General features: G+C 45.8%; 1 protein-coding gene across 1 annotated transcript in view; it reads left to right on the plus strand.

Moving 5' to 3' along the window:
• TMEM108 (transmembrane protein 108) overlaps positions 1-21,513 on the plus strand; it is a 379,104-nt gene that overhangs the window by 345,075 nt on the left and 12,516 nt on the right. The window contains exons 4-5 of the mRNA XM_043965158.1: positions 17,417-18,425; positions 19,437-19,687. Coding sequence (XP_043821093.1) covers positions 17,417-18,425; positions 19,437-19,687 — 1,260 coding nt within the window. The remainder of the gene's footprint in view (positions 1-17,416; positions 18,426-19,436; positions 19,688-21,513) is intronic.

Raw genomic sequence — 21,513 nt, forward strand, 5'->3', positions numbered from 1 at the left:
ATTCTTTTTTTTTGTTTTGGTTTGGTTTGGTTTGGTTTGGGTTTTGTTTTTTGGGGGGGGTTTGCAGGGCAATGAGGGTTAAGAGACTTGCCCAGGGTCACACAGCTAGTAAGTGTCAAGTATCCGAGGCCGCATTTGAACTCAGGTCCTCCTGAATCCAGGGCTAGTGCTTTATCTACTGCAGCACCACCTAGCTTCCCCCTGGTCATTCTTCTTTAAAAAGGAGGGGACAGGGGGCAGCTAGATGGCGCAGTGGATAGAGCACCGGCCCTGGATTCAGGAGTACCTGAGTTCAAATCTGGCCTCAGACACTTAACACTTACTAGCTGTGTGACCCTGGGCAAGTTTCTTAACCCCAATTGCCCCTCAAAAAAAAAAAAAACCCAAAAAAAAAAAAAAAAGGAGGGGACAGGCATTTTCATCGAGTACTTCCTTGCTCTAATCCCCAGTGGCTCCAGAGCAGTCTGTAAATCAGTAAGCCCCGATCAAGCACCCAGTAGGTAGGAGGCGCTGAAGTGGAGGCACTGTGATGAGCCCAAGAATCAGAAGACCTCGGGGCTAGGGTCGGTTCTGTCATAAATTCCCCAATCTCTTGACTTGGCGGAGTCTCAGTTTCTTCATCTGTGAAGTTAGGACACTGGCTTGGATGATCTCCCAGGTCCTCTTGGGCTTTCATACTCTGTGCTGTGGACCCAACAATGCCTATTTGCACAGAATCTCAGAGTTGGAATAGAACCACGAAGCTGTGGTTTCATCAGCTAACAACCTCCCAGAGTGGTTAGAAGATGAAGGCCTAGGGAGTTGCCTGAGAAACAAAGGGGTTAAGTGACTTGCCCACAGTCACACAGCTAGTATCAGGCATCATAGATTTCACACAAGAAGGGAACTTAGAGGCCATTAAGTTCAACCAGCTCATTTTGCAGGTAAAGAAACTGAGGCAAGGAGGACGTAAATGACTTGCTCTTGGTCACACAGCTGGTGTCTGAGGCAGGATTTGAACTCTTATCTTTCTCCTATACCATGATGCCTCCCTCAGATCCAAGCTCTGTGAAGCCTTCCATGTGTCAGGCTTTCATTGACCTCCCTCTGAAATACAGCAGTTGAGAGTAAGAGCCTAGACCACAGCTCAAAGAGTGCAGATTAAAGGATGGGGTTTGAGGCACATGGCCAGTTGGGGAATTTATTTTGCTTAACTACACCTGTTTGTAATGGGCTTTGTCTTTCTTGCTTTCTCAACGGGAGGAAGGTGGGAGGGAGAGAATGCAGACCTGAAAATAAAATCCATGTGATTTTTTTTTTGAAGAGTCTGTGCCACACAATTTAATGATATGCTTTCTTTCATAGAATCATAGGCTTTCGAGCTAGAAAAGCCCTCTTCTTGTTGTACAGTCATGTCCTACTCTCCATGACCCCATTTGGGGTTTTCTGGGCAAATATACTGCAGCGGTTTGCCATTTGCTTCTCCAGCTCATTTTAACAGATGAGGAAACTGAGGCAAAGAGAGTGAAATGACTTGCCCAGGGTCACACAGCTAGGAAGTGTCTGAATCTGTATTTGAACTCCAGATAATTAATCTTCCTGACTCCAGGTCTGGCACCCTATCCACTACACAGCCTAGCTACCCTCCCCCCCAGAAGGGGCCCTAAAGGACTTCTATTCCAATCCCCTCCTTTAACAGACAGGGAAACTGAGTCCCAAAGATGTGAAATGACTTGACCTCAAGGCCTCATTTGATAGATTTTATATGTGTTCACATATATGGCTATATACATGTGTTCATATGGTGATGTTTTCATATGTGTTTATACATGAATGTATGCATGTATGTTTGTGCTATGTTGTATATTCTGTATGTGTTTACGTATCTGAATACACACACATTTGTTCATATTATGTATAGTGTTATATAGTATATGTGGGTATAAACTCTCTATATAATGTCTGTTGTAGAAGCCCTAGGGCTCATCACCCATACACTGACCAACACTATCATCTGCACTCTGAAAGACTATCTAATTCTACCTCCAAGGCCTCATTCATTCATTCTCCCACGTGAATTGGAAGACAAACACCCCAAAGAGAATTGTGAGATAGTCAGATATGCCATTTGTTTTACTTGTTCTTTTGTATTTTTTTTCTCTGAAAAGATTTTTAATAATCCCAGAAATAATAGAAAGGGGGTTAGGAAGGGGTGGGGCAGACATTAATTCCCAGACACACACAGCCTTGGGCGCAGAATTTCAGAATTGAATTGTGAAATCCATCTCCGTGGCAAAACCTAAATTATGCCCTGGAGTGTGGGCATTCTGCCTCGAAACAGAAAATGAGGCGGTCTCACAAGGCTGCACAGCTGCGGGCCTTGTTGCCGTTTTGTCTCGGCAAACTGGAACAGAGTGTGAACCTCTGTGGCAACTGATGGAAAACTGAGTGAGAATGCCAAGCGGCCTCTCAGACAGACCCTCACCCAAAGAGGAAAAGGCTCAGGAATAACACGGACAAAAGTCTATTACAGGGGGCGGCTAGGTGGCGCAGTCGATAAAGCACCAGCCCTGGATTCAGGAGTACCTGAGTTCAAATCTGGACTCAGACACTTGACACTTACTAGCTGTGTGACCCTGGGCAAGTCACTTAACCCCCATTGCCCTGCCAAAAAAAAAAAAAAGTCTGTTACAGGGAGCAGACTTCTTTTCCTTTACTGGACGTTGCTACAAATGGTGTGTCCAAGTTTGCTTCCAGCATTGCCTTCCTTCCCAGAGCACAGCCAGCTCCCCCATCCTCAGAGGGGGCACACTCCTCTGGAGATGCATTTGCTTCCTTTGGGTGCAGAGAGGTAACATTTCTAGCCCTGTGTGTAGATGGAGGGTGAGGATGTCAGGTGAAAATACTATTGTCAGGCAACAATTCTCCAGGACAAATCCATTGGGTGCTCTGTTCTTTCATTCTTTTCCTTCTTCGCAGTAGCTCTGTTCTTTGAATGCCATCGATGGTCCAGTACTATGCAGACACTAGTGCAGACACTGGTGTTTAAACAAAGAGCTTGATGCTGCTCCGTGTCAATGATTGTATGCCCCCAAATATTTCACTTATTCAGGATGGTGAGATTAATTTTCATCTCTGATCTCATTAACACCTTCCCTGAGTGTAAGCCTGAGCTGGGGACAGATGGCACTTGGGGGACCATTTTAATGGGCTTTGAAGGCAGTTGAAGAATTTAGAATATCACATAATAAGCTTTGCTGAATTCTGGAGTTGTTCTGTCTCTTACTGTGTCAGAGTTCTGGCCTCTCCTTTTCTTCCCATGAGTTCTTTCCAAGACTACCGTTGGGGTGATTTTAGCCACACGCTACTAAAAGACTGGTGGTGTGCTCCATTTATTCTATTGTCTTAGGCAAGACACCATCAGGAGTTAAGTACTACTGGGGAAATCCAGTTCAAATCCCATCCAACCTTGAGCAAAATCTTTCCCACAACCTTTCAGAGTCCTGGAAAGGAAGGAAGTTGAGTTTGCCATATAATACTTTGAAACAGAATGTTGTAGGACTTTGCAAGGACAGGAATGCCTGTACCAAGAAAAGTGATTCTGTATGTGGGCAAAGGGAGGGTATCCCCTATATCCCCGTCCCCACTCGGCCTGCTCCTTTGGCCAAGTGTTCTACCTTGTAAGTACCTCAGTTCTCCTTCCCTGTTAAAATCCTCTGGACCATGGGGGCAGCTAGGTGGTGGAGTGGATAAAGCACCAGCCCTGGATTCAGGAGGACCTGAGTTCAAATCTGGCCTCAGACACTTGACACTTACTAGCTGTGTGACCCTGAGCAAGTCACTTAACCCTCATTGCCCCACCAAAACAACAACAACAACAACAAGATCCTCTGGACCCGATAGAACTAGATTGCTCAGAATTTTGAGAGAAAAGTGCCTTATTACCTATAGCATTGATTGTAATGCCACTGCCTCTATTTGTTTGTTTTCGGAGTCACATTCAGCTCTGATTTTATTTCTTCTGTTCATGGGTGAGATTAACTCCTTCAAATGTCTGGGGCCAAAAGCAGAAAGAATTTATTTATCGGGAAGAATCTCCCTAGGTCCAATGAATGCATAAAGCCTTTTGCAAATTTATGCAGCTGGGGTAAAAGAAGAGGTTTTCATTCTCTCCCCGTTGTCAAGACGAATGGTTCCTTTTCATTCAACCTGAGTCTTGGGTCAGTAGAAAAGTAAGCATCTTGAGGACCAGAACCACCCATTTCCTTTTCATCTTTGTATAGCCAGCACTTAATACAACCAGAACAATTTGGAAATCAAGTAATAGAATAATCATATGTTTCTGTAGGCTTCAAGTTTTAGGGAGTGTGTTTCTCTCCACATCTCTGGGGGTAGAGAGGACTGTGGTTATCAGCCCTATGCAGATGTGAAACTAAGGCTCACAGGGGTTAAGCAGTTTGAAGTAGAGGAAGGAGTAGAAGATCATGGGATGGGAAGAAGGGCTTATAGGAGATAAGGCATATGGGGTGTTTGGGGAGGACTAGCACCTGTAGTGTGAGGGCTTGCTGAGACCTTTGCAGGGCTAATCATCCTGTAGCATACACATTTGCTTCTCCAGCTCATTTTACAGATGAGGAAACTGAGGCAACACAGTGAAATGAGTTGCTCAGGGTCACACAGCTAGGAAGTGTCTGAGGCTGTATTTGAACTCCAGATGATTAATCTTCCTGACTCAAGGTCTGGCACCCTATCCACTATGCCACCTAGCTATCCCCCCCACAAAGGACCCTAAAGGACTTCTATTCCAATCCCCTCCTTTAGCATACAGGGAAACTGAGTTCCAAAGATGTGAAATGACTTGGCCTCAAGGCCTCATTGGATAGATTTGATATGTGTTCACACATATGGCTATATACATGTGTTCGTACAGTGATATTTTCATATGTATTCATAAAGTGTCTTACCAGATGGGCTAAACCAAGTTGAGGCTAACTGACAGCTCTCAAACCCATTGGTGAATTAGGAGAATGTCTACCCCAAGCATGTGAAGACTTTCCCCAGTGGAATGAGCAGCAGATGAGAACAATTTTTTCCAACAGCCTTGAAGGTGGCTGAAGCAGGCACTGTGGAATGCTTAGAGCTTCATCAGACATCCCAGACACCAGGTCATCCAGTTCATCCCAGGCCAACCCCAGCTGTCTGGACTTTTGTCTTGCCTCTGGACTTCTGTGATTCTGGAAGAGAGAATGAGGCTGATAACTTTGTGGAAGCTGCCTCACTTAAATCCAATTCATGTGGAAGTCAAGACATCACCCTGTGATGTCACTGATCCTCTTTGAAAAACAAAGGACAAACAACACCAGCACTCAGTGAGGTGATGAATTTCATACCTAGTTGTTCAAAAGCTTCCATGCAAATCCTTTCCCTCAATGGCCTCCTTCCTGGCCAAGCTGCTGGACCACGCTGAACACCATCCAGGGGTCAGCTGACATTTACAGAATGTTTCTAAGCATTTCCCTTCTGGATTCAGGAGAAAACAAGGTAGTTTTGCAGTGAAGTATTCTTGTTCTTTCCCATCATACAAAGGGACTGATCTCTGCATTTTAATGGCCCTATTATATAGTTAGGGATGGAGATGACCTTTTCATCTGTCTATTCCCAATTACATTTCTTTTTGTTTGATTTTGGCAAGCATTAGAGAGAGTGCTGTTGATGCATTTGTGTGTGTGCCTTTGGCTTGTAGTGGGCTCAAACTTTCAGAATAGAATTCTGGGCAGGTGAAGAGGGGGAAGTGAGTTTCCCACTTCCACCTTCTACTGTTCCCTACATTTACCCTCCAGCCATTAATAACCCAACAAAAATGATTCTATGTAGTTTCTTCCATCCTCTATGCTACTAATAATAACAATAACTATGGGCTTTTATAGAGTAAATTTTGCAAAATTCATTGCATCGATTATTTCAGTTAATTCTCACAATTCTCATGAATCATGGGTCCTTAGGCTCACAGATTCAGAACTGAAAGGGAACTCAGAGGACATCTGGTCAAAACACCTTCATTTTACATATAAAGAAACTGAGGCCCCAAAAGGTTAAATGGCATAGCCAAGAATGTGAGAGACATTATTTGAACCCTGGTCTTCTGAGTCAAGATTCAAACCAAAGTCTTCACAACTCCAAGTCCAACACTCTGCCCTCACTCTTTTATGGGAAGTCGGCCGAGAATCCAGTGAGGTGTTTGGAGTCAGAAGACCTGAGTTCAAAACCTTGCTCAGCTAGTTACTATCTCTGTCTCCTTGGACAAATCACTTGAGGTATTTGACTCCACCCTTGCAGGACTGTTGTGAATGTTGACTTAAATAGTGTATGCAAAGTGCTTTGGAAACTTTCAAATGCTATGGAAATGTGATGATGATGGCAGTGGTGTCAACAGTGATAGTATCTACGATGGTGATGAGGATGTCAACGCTAGTGGCGGTGCGATGATGATGATGATGATAATGTCATCTCTGGGCCTCAGTTTCCTCATCCATGAAAAGAGACTCCGGTCTCTTAGTTCCTATTATAGGGTTCTTCTCCTTAAGCCACACTGCCATCTTTGGCCCTAGCTAGAACCCAGTCACATAAGTAAAGAACGCTCCTGTCTTATGGCACCTAGAAAAGTATCCTTGTCACAGGTGAGGAGGACCGTGTCGCTGTACCATTCTCAACGTACAGATTCCTAGTTTGCTATTATGGTTACTATGTTATTAATGTTGTTCATTCATTTCAGTCATGTCTGACTTTTCATGACCCCATTTGGAGTTTTCTTGGCAGAAATACTGGAGTGGTTTTCCATTTCCTTCTCTTTTTCAGATGAGGAAACTGAGGCAAACAGGGTGAAGTGACTTGCCTAGGGTCACACAGTCAGTAAAAGTCTGAGACCAGATTTGAACTTGGGAAGATGAGTCTTTTTGATTCCCAGCCCAATGCTCTATGCACTATGGCACCACCTAGCTGTCCCTGTGGCTTCTATGATCTGGGTCCAAACAAGCCAAGCCAGAGATGTCCAAGAATGTCTGACCACATGACTTTCCAGCTGTTCTCCCTCTTCCCCCCAGAAAAGTGTCATCAAGTACAAACAAGTTTCCTCAAAGGCCCCCAGCAAATGCCCCAGCCTTCCCACCCTTCCTTTTCTCTTGGGTTTACAGACCTATACTTTCCCCAGAGTTCTCACCAATATTGTCTTTGACTCCTGTCTCTATCATAGTTCTAGGCACAAAAAGACACTTAATCAATGCATGTTGATTGACTGATTGATTGATTGATTGATTGATTGATTATGGTTGTAGAGAGTTGCCTGAAGCTCAGAAAGCATTGCAACTTTCCAGGATCATACAACTAGTATCAGAGAGAGGACTTGTCAAGGGTGTTTCTGGCTATCTGCTACACCAGCAGTTCTCACAATGTGTACAATCTTAAAAATTACTGAGGACCCTAGAGAGTTTTTGTTTGTGTGGGTTTTATCCAGGAGTGTGCTGGTAAATGTTTAACAACCAGCACATAGGGTGTATGTAGTGGGAAGGGGTTAATCTATATTATTAACATTTTTACCTTCACCTGCTTAAGTCTAGAAATCAACAAAACAATAAATCAAGTCCTGATTTGTAGCATTTGCTGATTTCTAAAGTGTAAATACTCACATAGAAAATTTAACAAGTGGCTCTCTCAAGTTGGTCCAAGCTGGATCCAGCACTCCCCCGATATTGATATTAACTCTATTAGAAATTAAAACTGACACATTTTAGAGTACTTATTAATCAAATTAAAATAACAATAATAAACTCATTGCACATTAAGATAAATAGCATATTTATATGAAAAACAACTAAATTTTCTGATACAAAGTAGAGTGGCACTATTATCCATATCGTTGCAAATCACTTTAATGTCTGGCCTAATAGGAAATAATTAGATTCTCATATCTGCTTCTGCAATCAATCTGTTGCAGTATGTTAGTTTGGTTTAATTATATGAAGAAAATTCAGCCTCACACAGATATAAAGTTGGAAAAGAGAGTATTTTAATAGGCAAATGTCATAGAATTATTTTGAAAACAGTTTTGACCTCACAGAAGCCCCTGAAAGGAACTCGGGATCCCCACTTTGAGAACCACTGTGCTACACCATCCTATCCCTCTCTTACTTGCTTAGTGGTCACAAGTCATAGAGTTAGAAGGTCACCATAGAGGTCACCTAGCTCAATAGTCAATAAATCAGTGAATATTTTTAAGTACCTACTGTGTGCCAGGTATACTAGTTCATTTTATGAACTGGCTCATATAGAAGTTAAGAGACCTGTTCAGGGTCACACATCTGGTAAGTAACATGGGCAGCTCTTGTCTTCCTGGTTCCCAGTCAGGCGCTCTGTCAACTACACTGTCATGCCTCTTGAAAACATGATAAACTTATATGTGGCAACATAAGGTCATAGAAGGGAGAAACCAAACCAGGAGCCACATGGGATTTGCTGGACACCCTTGACGTATATAGTGTCCAACAAGACAGCCTATAGATATTCTAGTTCCTTCCTCTGTCTGCCTCCAGGGGTCAGCCAGGAATTGGAGCTGGCACTTAGTTCCTGAAGAGCCTCTGAGAATTAAGACCCCCAAGGGGGAGAAATCATGTGCTTTTTGCCTTTTTCCTCTCATCCCTCTTCCCTCCTTTTCCAGCTCTTTCTCTCCCTTTCTCAGAACGTGTAACCTGAGCTATGGAAACAGTTGTTACAGCTGGCTGCCCAAACACAAGTGGTCTGTCTATTTCTGGGAACCACAGCCACAGGTTTCCATTGTACTGGTGGCCCCTGGGTCTCCAGCAGACACACTCTCTTCCTCTGACTCTCCAAAGCAATTTTCTTTTGCGTACCTTCAGGAGGTTGTCCCCCAGGGACCAGCCCCCGTGGAGTCAGCGACCTGATGCAGCAGACAATTGAACCAGAGATCCCCAGACTGTTCCCAAAGGAAGCCCCAGTGGCTGCCCAATTAGCTGTAACTACTCTGAGGGATTCCTTCTGCTCTTTTAACTCAGTGACCCAGAGAGTTATGTCTTAGTAACCTCAAGCAGAAGAGACCGAAGCAATTAGTTAGTATTTCCTCCTTAGGAAATGATCCTCAGCTCACTCTGATACGTGTATTTTCAGGGGAGGTTTCTGAACAAGGAAGACCATGCCCTGAGAAATCAGGATTCTCAGTGTGTCTTATAATGAAAGGTACCCTCAAAATGGGGCAGCTAGGTGGTGCAGCGCATCTAGTGCCAGGCATGGAGTCAGGAACACTCATCTTTATGAGTTCAAATCTAGCCTCAGGTACTTTCTCCCTGTGAGACCCTGGACAAGTCACTTAACCTTATTTGCCTCAGTTTCCTCATCTGTAAAATGATCTGGAAATGGCAAACCATCCCAATATTTTTGCCAAGAAAAACTGCAAAGGGGAAGCTAGGTGGTGCAGTGGATAGAGCACTGGCCCTGGATTCAGGAGAACCTGAGTTCAAATCTGGCCTCAGACACTTAACAATTACTAGTTGTGTGACCCTGGGCAAGTCACTTAACCCCAATTGCCTCACCAAAAAAAACAAGAAAGAAAGAAAAACTGCAAAAATGGGGTCACAACAAATCAGACATGACTTAAAAAAGTGACAACCCTTAAAATCCTAAACATCAAAAACAGTGGTAACTGGACCATCATTAGTCTTTTCCTAATCCCTAGCTGCCAACATCTTCTCTTTCCTGTCCCCTGATTATTTAGTATTTAGTGTATCCATTTTACATATATTTAATATATTCTTGGTCACCTTCCATCTATGCTATGTATCTGTATGTGTATTTCTTGTCACCCCCATTACAATGTAAGCTAGTTGAAGGCAGGAATTGTTTTTGCTTTTTCTTTGTATCCATAGCATTTAGCATTCAAGCACAGCACATTGGCATATAGGAGGGGTTTAATAAATGCTTGTTGGTTAATTAATAATTCTGTATACATGTACAGGTTACATCCCCTGATAGAAAGTAGGCTTAGCGATAAAAACTCATCTCATCTATACCCCTGAAAGCCCTTATATCTCTAATTCTATAATCTCAAACCAGTAAAACAGGCCTTTTGACAGAGCATGTGTTTACTGATAGGGGGAGAATTTCTAGACCAAGAGGTTGTTTAGCATTTATGTGAGTGACTGAAGGAGATAGTGGAATTGTCTCTTCTAGGATGTTAAATGTAAGATAGACTTCTAGCTTTCCTGGATGGTTTTCTTGCCCCAACATCAGAGGAATGGACTGGATGGCCTCCCAGAATCCCTTTACTCTCTTTGATTCAATGATGGATGACACTTCAAGGAAAGTCTAAAGAAGGTCACTCTTGGATCTTGCATTGAAAGAGGAACTTAACCAAGCAGGGAAGGAGATTCTGTTTGTGAGAAGAAGAGAGAATGGGCTAGTTGCGAAAAGTATGGAGCAGTGCTGAGAGGGAAAATGGCAGATCTTCTCCTTCTTATTAGCACTTTATGTCTGAATTCACATGTGGTGAATCTTCCCTCTCCCCAAAGCTCGTGTATATACTTTGAACCCCTGGTGACCAAGGAATTAGAGCAGGGCTTCGTGACCCTCCTGTGGCAACCACAGAATGGCCCATGGGAAAGTGAGAGAAATTCAGAAAGATAGATAGATAGATAGATAGATAGATAGATAGATAGATAGATAGATAGATAGATAGACAGACAGAGGTAGATAAGATAGATAGGGATATATAGGTAGATAGATAGATAAACATTCTTCCTTTGAAAGAAAAGGAAAATCCAGTGTATTGTTTTGCCAGATGCCACCAATGAGGGCAAAAGCCATCAATCCAACAATAGAGACAAACTTGATTTCCCTTCCCTTGTCCCTGGAATCATACAGGTATCTTCACTGTGAAACTGGGGGGGGGGGAACGGGGCTTCCCCCAACATCCATGTTATTTACCATCAATGTGCGTAACATCTCCAATCTTCATTCTTCCACGGTTTAAAAATCAGCTCTATCTTTCAAGTACATCCAAGTCCACCGTATTGGGTCTTAATACAGTTGTCAATTGACTGTATTAATTTCGTTTATTTCACCCTACCTATTTTGAGTTAGCAACTCTGAAACTCATTATGCCAATTCATGCAAATGACATGCAAATTAGGGTGTCCCCCAGATCAACAGGGGGAGGGGACTCGGGCAGCCTTCTGTAAGATGCCTTGAATATAAATTTGTATTTATTGTGCAGACCCTTATTTAGAGGCCCTGGACACTATTTGAGATCCACAGTCTATTCAGTCCTTAGCCTTTTGTATCAAGGACTGTAGGTGAATACTTAGCTGATTTACATACTGAAGGTTGCACACTGAAGGTTGAGGGCAGGAAAATAGAAATATAAAACTGTAATAACCTTTTTATGATCCAAATTTGAAAAAAAAAAACAACTTTACAATCTGAATGTTATCACCCAAATGGAAACTGGCTGTGCACCAGCAGTACATCTGTCTCCTTATTGTTCTATTTGTAACACTGTTCCTTTGCAAGTCACTGTCCTTTTTTCATGAAGTCAGTCAGGTGAGAGGTATTGATTAAGTACCTACTGGGGCACGGGCCCTATGCTAAGCAGAAATAGCCCCTGAACTCAAGGAGCACATGACCAACTTGGGGAGACAACATGTAAATAACTAAGTACATGCAAGATCCATACAGACAAGGTCATCTCAGAGGGGAAAGTGCTAACGGGTTGGGGGGGTGCTAGAAAAGGCCAGTGAATGATGGCAGGGGAGATGTGCCCACACACAAAAGTGGGCACTCTGAAGCACAGGGGCCAAGTGCTCTGCACCAGAGGGACAGTAGCTTGCTATAGTCAATAGATGCCTGAACTTGAGGTCCAGAGCCAAAAAAGCTAGTGTGGCTTAGTCTGCCCCAAGAAAGACACAGTGGAGAGGACTAGAGGCCCTCCACATCCTACCCTGGTCAGATACCATCTAGTTTATTGTTCCTGGTTCTGGAGGTCACTGACAAGCCAGACAAGGAGGACAACCAGGGTTGGCAGCCAGCTCTGAGATGATGCCACATAACCTATATGGAAATTTGCAAGACTACGCCTATGATTGGATACAGCTACATGGCACCATAGGGCACAGAGCACTGGGACAGGAGTCAGGAAGACCCAAGTTCAGATCTAGTCTCAGACACTTACTAGCTTTGTGACCTTGGGCAAATCACTTAACCTCTGCCTTAATCTACTAGAGAAGGAAATGGCAAACCATTCCAGTATCTTTACCAAGAAAACCCCATAGACTGAATGGTCCATATGGGTCACAGAGAGTCTGACATGACTGAACAACTGAATAGAAACAAAATGTATATCATTACTAGGGTGTTGTTTCTGGTTTGTTTGTTTGTTTGCTTTTTACATAAAGCAGGGAGAGGAAATGTGGGAGGGAGAAAAATAAATGCTTATAAATTGAAAAAATTAAAGCAAATTTTAAAAACAAAGAGAAAGTGGCTTAAATATACTAAGAGAGGGAGAAAGGAAAGAAAGAGAAGGAAAAGGAAGGAAGAAAGAGAGAAAGAAGGCAGGAGGGAGGGAGGGAGGAAGAGAGAAAGAAGGAAGGAAGAAGGGAGAGAAAGAAAGAAAGAAAGAGAAAGAAAGAAAGAAAGAAAGAAAGAAAGAAAGAAAGGAAGGAAGGAAGGAAGGAAGGAAGGAAGGAAGGAAGGAAGGAAGGAAGGAAGGAAGGAAGGAAGGAAGGAAGGAAGGAAGGAAGGAAGGAAGAAAGAAAGAAAGAAAGAAAGAAAGAAAGAAAGAAAGAAAGAAAGAAAGAAAGAAAGAAAGAAAGAAAGAAAGAAAGAAAGAAAGAGAAAGAAAGAAAGAAAGAAAGAAAAGGGAAGGAAGGAAGGAATTGTGCCATATGAGAACTTGGGATGTCTTGCCTGGAGAAGGAAGTGCATGGATGTGAGGAGGGGAAAAGGGGAACATAAAAGCTATTTCACTCTTTTGAAGACCTGACATGGAGAAGAGGAGTCAGATTTTTCTAGTGGTCCCTGAAGGGCAGAAATAAGAACAGCAGGTAGAAGTCACGAAGAGGCAATTTAGGCTAGAATGTAAGGAAAAACTTCCCAACAATCAGTTACAGCTGTCTCCAATTGTAATGGGCTGTCTTGAGGCAGGACAAGGTGAGATTCATAATTATAACTCATTTTTATATGACACTTAAAAGTTTGCAAAACATTTTATATATATTCTCTCCTTTGAGCCTCAATACAACTCCATGAGGAAGATATAATAAGGTATAATGGTAAGTTACTGATAAGTGGTATTATTTCCATCCATTCTATTGATGAGGAAACTGAGGCAGAAAAAAGTTAACTGACGTGCCCACAGTCATATAGTAAATGTCAGAAACAGGATGTGAATCCGGACTTCCTGACTCCAAGTAAGTGTCCTACCCACGGGGCCACCTAGCTGTGTACATATGCCCATGTGCACACACACACACACACACACACACACACATACACACATATGTCTATTATACATATAACCACATCTATATCATACTATATAAATGTGAAGGGGGTTTTAGACAAGAGAAAAAGGAACTTATTTGTAATAGTGATTCATACTATATATGGGATTCAATAAGTTTTATTTAATTTATTTTCATTAATTCTACCTATGTATGAGGAAGACTCTCCCCATGGGTAAGTAACTTACATGGTTCATCACAGGTCAGTATAGAATCCCTTTACCTGAAGGTATACAGCAAGAAATATTAATACTTCTGGGACTGTTAGATGCAGCCTTCCTTGAAAGCAGGATGATAAACATAGTAGAAATTCCTTTCTACCTTTCAGTCCTATGGAATCTGTGATTATATCTTGGGAGAGATAGGATACATAATTTTCCATTTTTGAAAACGATGCTTACTTTTAAACTGTTATAGTTATTTCCCTAAACAATGCACCTCTGAAATTAAACCTTCATCACGAGGGGGCAGCTAGGTGACACAGTGGATAGAGCATTGGCCCTGGATTCAGGAGTACCTGAGTTCGGATCTGGCCTCAGACCCTTGACACTTACTAGCTGTGTGACCCTGGGCAAGTCACTTAACCCCCATTGCCCCGCAAAAAAACAAAAAACAAAAAAACCTTCATCACCAAAGAAAAACCATCAGATTTGCCCATTAAGGCTGGCAATGTATGCTACATTTCACAAAGGTAGTCCCCCACTTCTACTGAGAGGTATGTGAATCTCTGTTCTTTTTTTTTTTTTTTTTTGGCAGGGCATTGAGGGTTAAGTGCCTTCCTCAGAGTCACACAGCTAGTGTCAAATGTTTGAGGTCAGATTTGAACTCAGGTCCTCCTGAATCCAGGGCCAGTGCTTTATCCACTGCACCACCTAGTTGCCCCATGAATCTCTGTTCTCTAAAGACAAGGCTGTTCATTGCACTTAACCTCATTTCAGTTGCCTTTCAGTGTTGTTTTCATTTGTGTTAATGTAAGTCATTGTGTAGCTTATTGTTTTGGTCCTGCTTACTTCACTCTTCATCATTTCATACAATTCCCATGTTTCTCGGAATTCTTCATGTTTGTTACAAGATGGTGCAATCATTTATCATTTCATTCCTGAATGGCGCCCTATTTTTAGTCATTCTCTAACTGATGGGAACCCACTTTGTTTCTAGTTTGGGGCTACTCTAAAGAGTTTGGTTTCAATCAAGTTGGTAGATGCTGTACCTTTCCTTCTCACCTTCTTTGGGGCACACAGCCACTACTAGCAGAATCTTTGGGTGAAAGGGTATGAACCATGTTGGGACTGATCCCTCATAGTTCCTAAACAGTAGATCATTTTTTCCTTCTGCCAACAACATGGAGTCCATTTTTCCAAAATTATTCTCCCAATCTAAATGTCTTTTGTTCTGAAGAGTGAGATGTATAACTAGATTCTGGGATGAATTCCCCACTGTCCTTTTTAGCCTGCATTCCATCTGAAAGCAAGTTATGTTCTCTGTCACGGATGCTAAACCAGGACATTTGTCAAGCCCAGGACCATAAAGGAATTCGTAGCATAAATGGAGAGGTCGGGCCCAAAGGTGCTAAGAATAGAATGTCCTTGCTGGAAATGAGCTGCAGTGGAGGGATGGGAATAATTAAGTATTGCTTCAGATGTTGGTGACTTTTGTTCCTCGTGGTTATTGTTTCATCCGCTCCTTTCTCCCTTCATTTTCCACATGCTCTTCGACGAATAGCATCAATTGGTGTTTACTCGGAATCCGTGAGGACCCAGGTCTGTTTTGTCCTCTTGCAGGTCCTATCCTTTATAAGCAATGCAGAATAAACAAAAGACAAAGCTGGCAGTGTTTGGGTCTGAATCATGGCTGGAAAATTCAGAAGCAATGACTTGGTCAGGGTGTTTGCACTGACATCACTGGGAATTAGACAATGCATTATGGCAAGTGGCATGGGCAGGGGCTTCTGAAGAGCCATCCCTGGCATAGACCAGACAGGGAAAAGGGTATCCTGCAACATACTCTGTTCTCAGCACTCCTCCAGAAGCACACTGCTTTGTGCAAAAAGCTCCATCCATATGCTTCCCAGAAGGTCAGGAGGGATCCTGCCTCCCTCCATGCTGCCAGCACCTTGGTAGGGCACTCCCAGCCTCCTAGGGGACATGATGCGGCAGACTTCCAGCCTCCAGCATCTTCGACCAAGTGGCTTCTCATGGTCTTTTGTTGCCATGTAGACCAAGGAATTCACAGATGGATCCAATAACCGCTGGGGGTAGGGACAGATGATCCATTTGCCAAACCAAAAGGTAGCAGCCATCTGACCCTGGGAATGTCACAATTATGCAAAGGAGCTGATTGCATTAGACACCTATAAAAATCCCCCTATTCCTCTGATAGTGTTCTCTGGGGAGAACTTTCCTAACCCATAGAAAGCTTGCTGGATATGCTTGGCTTGACCATGAGGAACATGGTGGTCCTAACTCTGAAGGAGGAGGAAGCAGGTCCCCAAAGGTGCCCTGCCAAGGGGTGGGGTGTGAAGGTGAAATCCCCTGGGGAATTGGTTATAGGGTAGTAAGTAGAGACAGGGTGAGGATGGCACAAGAGAAAACCAGAAAAGGGGAGGCCTCAGTGTGCCAGGTGGCTAATAGGTCAGATTTGGAATGCATGTTTCTGTTGTATAGACCATCGGAAGAAAGTAGGAAGGGGAGAGGGGAATGACAGGGAAGTAGTTGTATGTGCAGAGATATAAAACAAGACATCATTGAGACTTTTTTTCTAAGAAAGGAAGAAAAGTGGGGGTGGCTAGGTGGTGCAGTGGATAAAGCACCGGCCCTGGAGTCAGGAGGACCTGAGTTCAAATCCAACCTCAGACACTTAACAGGTACTAGCTGTGTGACCCTGGGCAAGTCACTTAACCCCAATTGCCTCACTAAAAACAAAAACAGGGGGCAGCTAGGTGGTGCAGTGGATAAAACACCAGCCCTGGATTCAGGAGTACCTGAGTTGAAATCCGGCCTCAGACACTTGACACATACTAGCTGTGTGACCCTGGGAAAGTCACTTAACCCCCATTGCTCCGCAAAAAACAAAACAAAACAAAACAAAACAAAACAAAAAATAACAAAAACAAAAAGAAAGGAAGAAAAGTGGAAATGAGACCAGTAGCAACTGTTCATTCTCAATACCCAGCTTCCTTCCATGTAGGAAGTGATTGAAATCTGTCCCTTAGCACAACAGAGCTGTTAGCCCTCTGTTAGGCCCAATGCTGCCCCAGAGGTACAGAGAGACAATTAACATCTATGGGTTTCTCCTCCTACTCCCAGGGCTCTTCAAACATCATCTATGAAGCCCAAGGTGGAGTTGAGATGTTGAAAATTCCATCCCCCCATCACTTTCCTGTTTACATTTCAATGGTTTGAACTTTGGAAGACCAAGGCCCAGTGACAAAGCATGCTACCCACCTCCTGACAGAGAGAGGATGGCATAAAGGTGCAGGAGGCCCACATTTTCAGACAGTCCATGCAGGAATTCTTCCTTGACTTTGCATATTGGTTACAAGAGTTTCAGTTGGGAGGGGGTTCCTGAGGGGTAAGAAGAGCCATGCACCCACCTCCCCCCCAAAAAAAAATCATCGAAGGCCTTTTAAAGGCACAGAAAAGAGTAGAAGACCAGAAAGAATCACAAACACATTGGCTGTCCAAGCTACGGCCTCAATTTGGTCAATATTTTTAAAGGAAAGCAAACTGAAAAGAATAGACTCCCACAGTTTCACATGCAGCCCGCTTTTCTCTGTTACTTTGGGTGTATAGAATTGCCCCCTTTATTTGGTGTTTGGTAAGTTCAGAATAATCGTTTTTAAAATTGTCGATTGTTGTCTTCCCCTCTCTCCCAAGGTGTTCTCTTGATCTTGGCACTGACAGAAGAGCTGGTATTTGCCACCCAGGAACCATCACTTGGGAGCCCTGAGATGGACACTCCCCCTGTTGTTATGACGACAGTGCCCCCCAGTTCCATCAGTCACCGTGCCACAGAGCCTGCCCCCACCACCGTGCTGGCGTCAGCTCCCCCGACCAGCGGAGGCCCCCTGACAGATGCTGCCCCCACCACTGTGGCAAAGAAACCCCCCCACGCCAAGAAACACTCCCTAACAAACTCCACCCCTGCCACGGGGGTGACGGCCACCCGCCGCCCACCACGTCCCCCTGGCTCTTCGAGGAAGGCTGCTCGCCTTTTCCCACCCGCGGCCAGTGCTGGGGTGGGCAGGAAGGAGACTCAGAGGGCCCGCAACCAGAGTGCCCTTCATGTGGGGCAGACGCGTCCTCTCGGGAAAATCTTTCAGATTTACAAAGGCAACTTCACGAGGCCCACGGAGCCCCCTTCCCAGAGGGAGCCCCCTCCCTCATCTCCCACCTCCAAACATCCAATTTACAATGGCTCCTCTGATGCTCCGAGGCCCGAGCTCCTGGCTGCTGCCACAGAGCCCGATGGCCTAGCGTGGGCACCCACTACGGACTCTCCCCTGGGGGCCAAGATGAAAGGCCTCAGGGAGGCAGAACACGAGAGCAGCCCCTCCCAAGCCAGCCACGGAAGGGCGCCCAACGCTATGGCCACGGCCACGACCACGGCCGCTGAGCCCCCCACTGATACAGAAACCACAACAGTGCCTTCTCAGCCCCCGCACAGTGACCTGCCCCAGGATGGCCCAAGACTCCCCCAGCCCCCAGGAACCAGCGTACCTTTGTTTGCCGAGCCCGGGGTCTCCCCGGCCCCAGGGGGCTCTGTCCAGGCTGCCTTTAACGTCAGTGTTTCATCCCCGGTGGGGAGCCCTCAGGGAGCGTCTACTACAACCCAGCAGGCCCTGGTCAGCCCTTCTCGGCATCCCAGCAGCGCCGTATCTACCAGGAGCCCCAAACTGCTGTTCAGCACCCTCGCCTCCAAAAGGCCTACCCTGGTGGCCAGCAGCGCCCTCCCCACCAGGAGCCCCGAGCTACTGTCTGGCGCCCCCTCTTCCTGGAACCCCAACCTACTACTGTCCAGTAGTACTGTCTCTGTTCAGAGCCCCACCCTGCTCCCGAGCAGCGCCCTCCCCACCAGGAGCCCCACTTTGCTCTCTAGCATCACCCTGCCCCCCAAGAACCCCACCCCATCCTCCAGGAGCACCCTCCCCCCTAGGAGCCCCACCCTGCTCCCCAGCAGTGCCCTCCCCCCCAGAAGCCCCACTTTGCTCTCTAGCATCACCCTGCCCCCCAAGAACCCCACCCCATCCTCCAGGAGCACCCTCCCCCCTAGGAGCCCCACCCTGCTCCCCAGCAGTGCCCTCCCCACCAGAAACCCCAACCTACTACTGTCTAGTAGTACTGTCTCTGCTCAGAGCCCCACTGTGCTCCCCAGCAGCTCCCTCCCCCCAAGGAGCCCCACTTTGCTCTCTAGCATCACCATCACCCCCAAGAACCCCACCCCATCCTTCAGGAGCACCCTCCCCCCCAGGAGCCCCACCCTGCTCTCCAGCAGCACCCTCCCCCCCAGGAGCCCCAAACTACTACTATCCAGTAGTACTGTCTCTGCTCAGAGCCCCACTGTGCTCCCCAGCAGCGCCCTCCCTCCAAGGAGCCCCACTTTGCTCTCTAGCATCACCGTCCCCCCCAAGGGCCCCACCCTGCTCCCCAGCAGTACTCTCTCCCCCAGAAGCCCCAAGCTACTGTCTAGCACCCTCCCTACCAAGAGCTCTATTCTACTCCCCAGCATCACCCTCCCCCCCAGGAGCCCCACCTTGCTCTCCAGCATCACCCTCCCCCCCAGGAGCCCCACTCTACTCTCCAGCATCACCCTCCCCCCCAGGAGCCCCACCCCCTCCTCCAGGAGCACCCTTCCCCCCAGGAGCCCCACCCCGTTCTTCAGCAGCGCCCTTCCTCCTGCTGAGGGGGATGTGACCACGCCCACAGTGGCCGGCAGAGTGCCCAGCCCCCTTTCCACGGTGGGCTCCACAGCTACAGGGAACTTCCTAAACAGACTGGTCCCTGCGGGAACCTGGAAGCCTGGCATGCCGGGGAACATTTCCCATGTCACTGAGGGGGACCAGCCTCAGCACAGAACCACCATCTGCCTGAGCAAGATGGACATTGTGTGGGTGATCCTGGCCATCAGTGTGCCCATCTCCTCCTGCTGTAAGTGGAGCTGCCTTTCTCCCGCTTCCTCTCCTCCCCTCCCGCTCCCTCCACCCATTTCTTCTATCCCCAAGTCCCAAACAGCCCGCACAAAGCAGGTCGTGCACATTTCTGGCCTCTAGACAACTACAGCTAGGGCCGCTAGGTGGCGCCATGGTGCACAGAGCGCTGGGCCCGGAGTCAGGAAGACTCACTCATCTTTGTTAAGTTCAAATCTGGCCTCAGACACTTATTAGCTGGAAGACTCCGGGCAAGTCACTTAACCCTGTTTGCCTCAGTTTCCTCATTTGTAAAATCAGCTGAAAAAGGAAATGGCAAACCACTCTAGTATCTTGCCCAAGAACACCCCAAGCGGGGTCACAAAGAGTCAGACACTGAAAAGACTTAACAACAAAGACAATGATGGGGGAGCAGATGACTCCTGCTCCTTCTTCTCCTCTACTCCGGTACAATCCAGCCTCTTTGCAAATGGTCCACAAGGAGTCCCATTCTGGTTTGGGATGGCTCCAGTTGGCACGAAGTTCTTGCTGATACTGAGCCCACATCTGCTGCTGTAACTCCTTAATCCTGAATTCTAGGTCTCCTTCCACTCTCTGGAGCTAGTTTTCAGGTTTACTCTCTTACCCACATGGAAGTCCTTCTAGTAGTTGAAGGCAGCCATCTCACCCCTTCCCACCCACCAAATACTCTTCTTTCCAAGGTTAAATATCCCCCTTGATCACTGCTCATGCCCTGGTTTCCAGACCTCCCACTCTTATCCTCTTACCAAACTTGGGTTTATCATTGACCTCTCAGATGAGGTGCCAAGAGGAGGAGGGTCCTAGGGACAGGGAGACAAGGTGAAGGCAATTGCTGCCCACAGGGTGATTACAAAGTAAGGGTGGAAGGAAGGGTGGGACGAAGAACCAGAGCGTCAGGAAACATCTGGAAGGAGGTGATGCTTGAGGTGAGCCTGGTAGGGAGCTGAAGATTCCAAGAAACAGAGTGGAGGAGGGAGAAAGCACTCCAGGTGTGTGGAAGGAACCCACTCATGGTGCCTGGGCTTTCCATTAGAGTCAAAGGTTTGGGGGGTTTTGTTTTGTTTCTCAGACAGATGGGCCTGTGCAGCTTTTAATCAGACACAAGGAAAATTGGGAAAGGTTTTTCCAGATTTCCTTCAGAATAACCACACTTTTAAAAAATGATCAGGTTTCTAAGGATTGTCCAGTTTTGAAAACCTGATGCTTCATGAGGCTCTGTTTATTTGGGGCTGGGGCTCCAAGGCCAGTGAAAGGATTGGTGATGTGCAGGAGAGCCAAGTGTACTGGATATGAACTCACGAGGCATGGGTTCAAATCCTGGTTTGGCTGCCTACTGTCTGGGTGACCTCACATGTGTTACCGCCTTTGGCAATTCACAGAGGAGTTTCAGGCCTTTCTTTTGACCCTTATACCAGTTCTGTGAAGTAAGCAGGGTAGGGGTTGTTCTCCCCATTTAGTGGATGAAGAAGAGACAGAAAATTCAAAGTAAAACCCCTGTCCACCTGGGTGTATTCCCTTGCCCCGTAAATGTCTGCTCTTATACCGCATTGCCCCTTCTTGATTCTGCTGTCCTCACCACTACTGTGAGGGATGTTAAAATAACAAGAATATCAATAACAGTAATAATGTGGGCATAATTAGACTGTCTCCACCACTGGTGGTAAGTGGGTCAGGCCCTGAATCCCTAGTTTCATTGGAAGGCCAAGTCAGGGAGGGGGTGGGAGGGGGGTGACCCTTGCAGGAGACAACGAGCCTGGGGTCTGGGTGGGCTTGCTCACTTTTATGCTCTTTGTAGAATGCTAGCAC

Source organism: Dromiciops gliroides, chromosome 5, assembly GCF_019393635.1.
Source record: "Dromiciops gliroides isolate mDroGli1 chromosome 5, mDroGli1.pri, whole genome shotgun sequence".
Taxonomy (NCBI): Eukaryota; Metazoa; Chordata; class Mammalia; order Microbiotheria; family Microbiotheriidae; genus Dromiciops; species Dromiciops gliroides.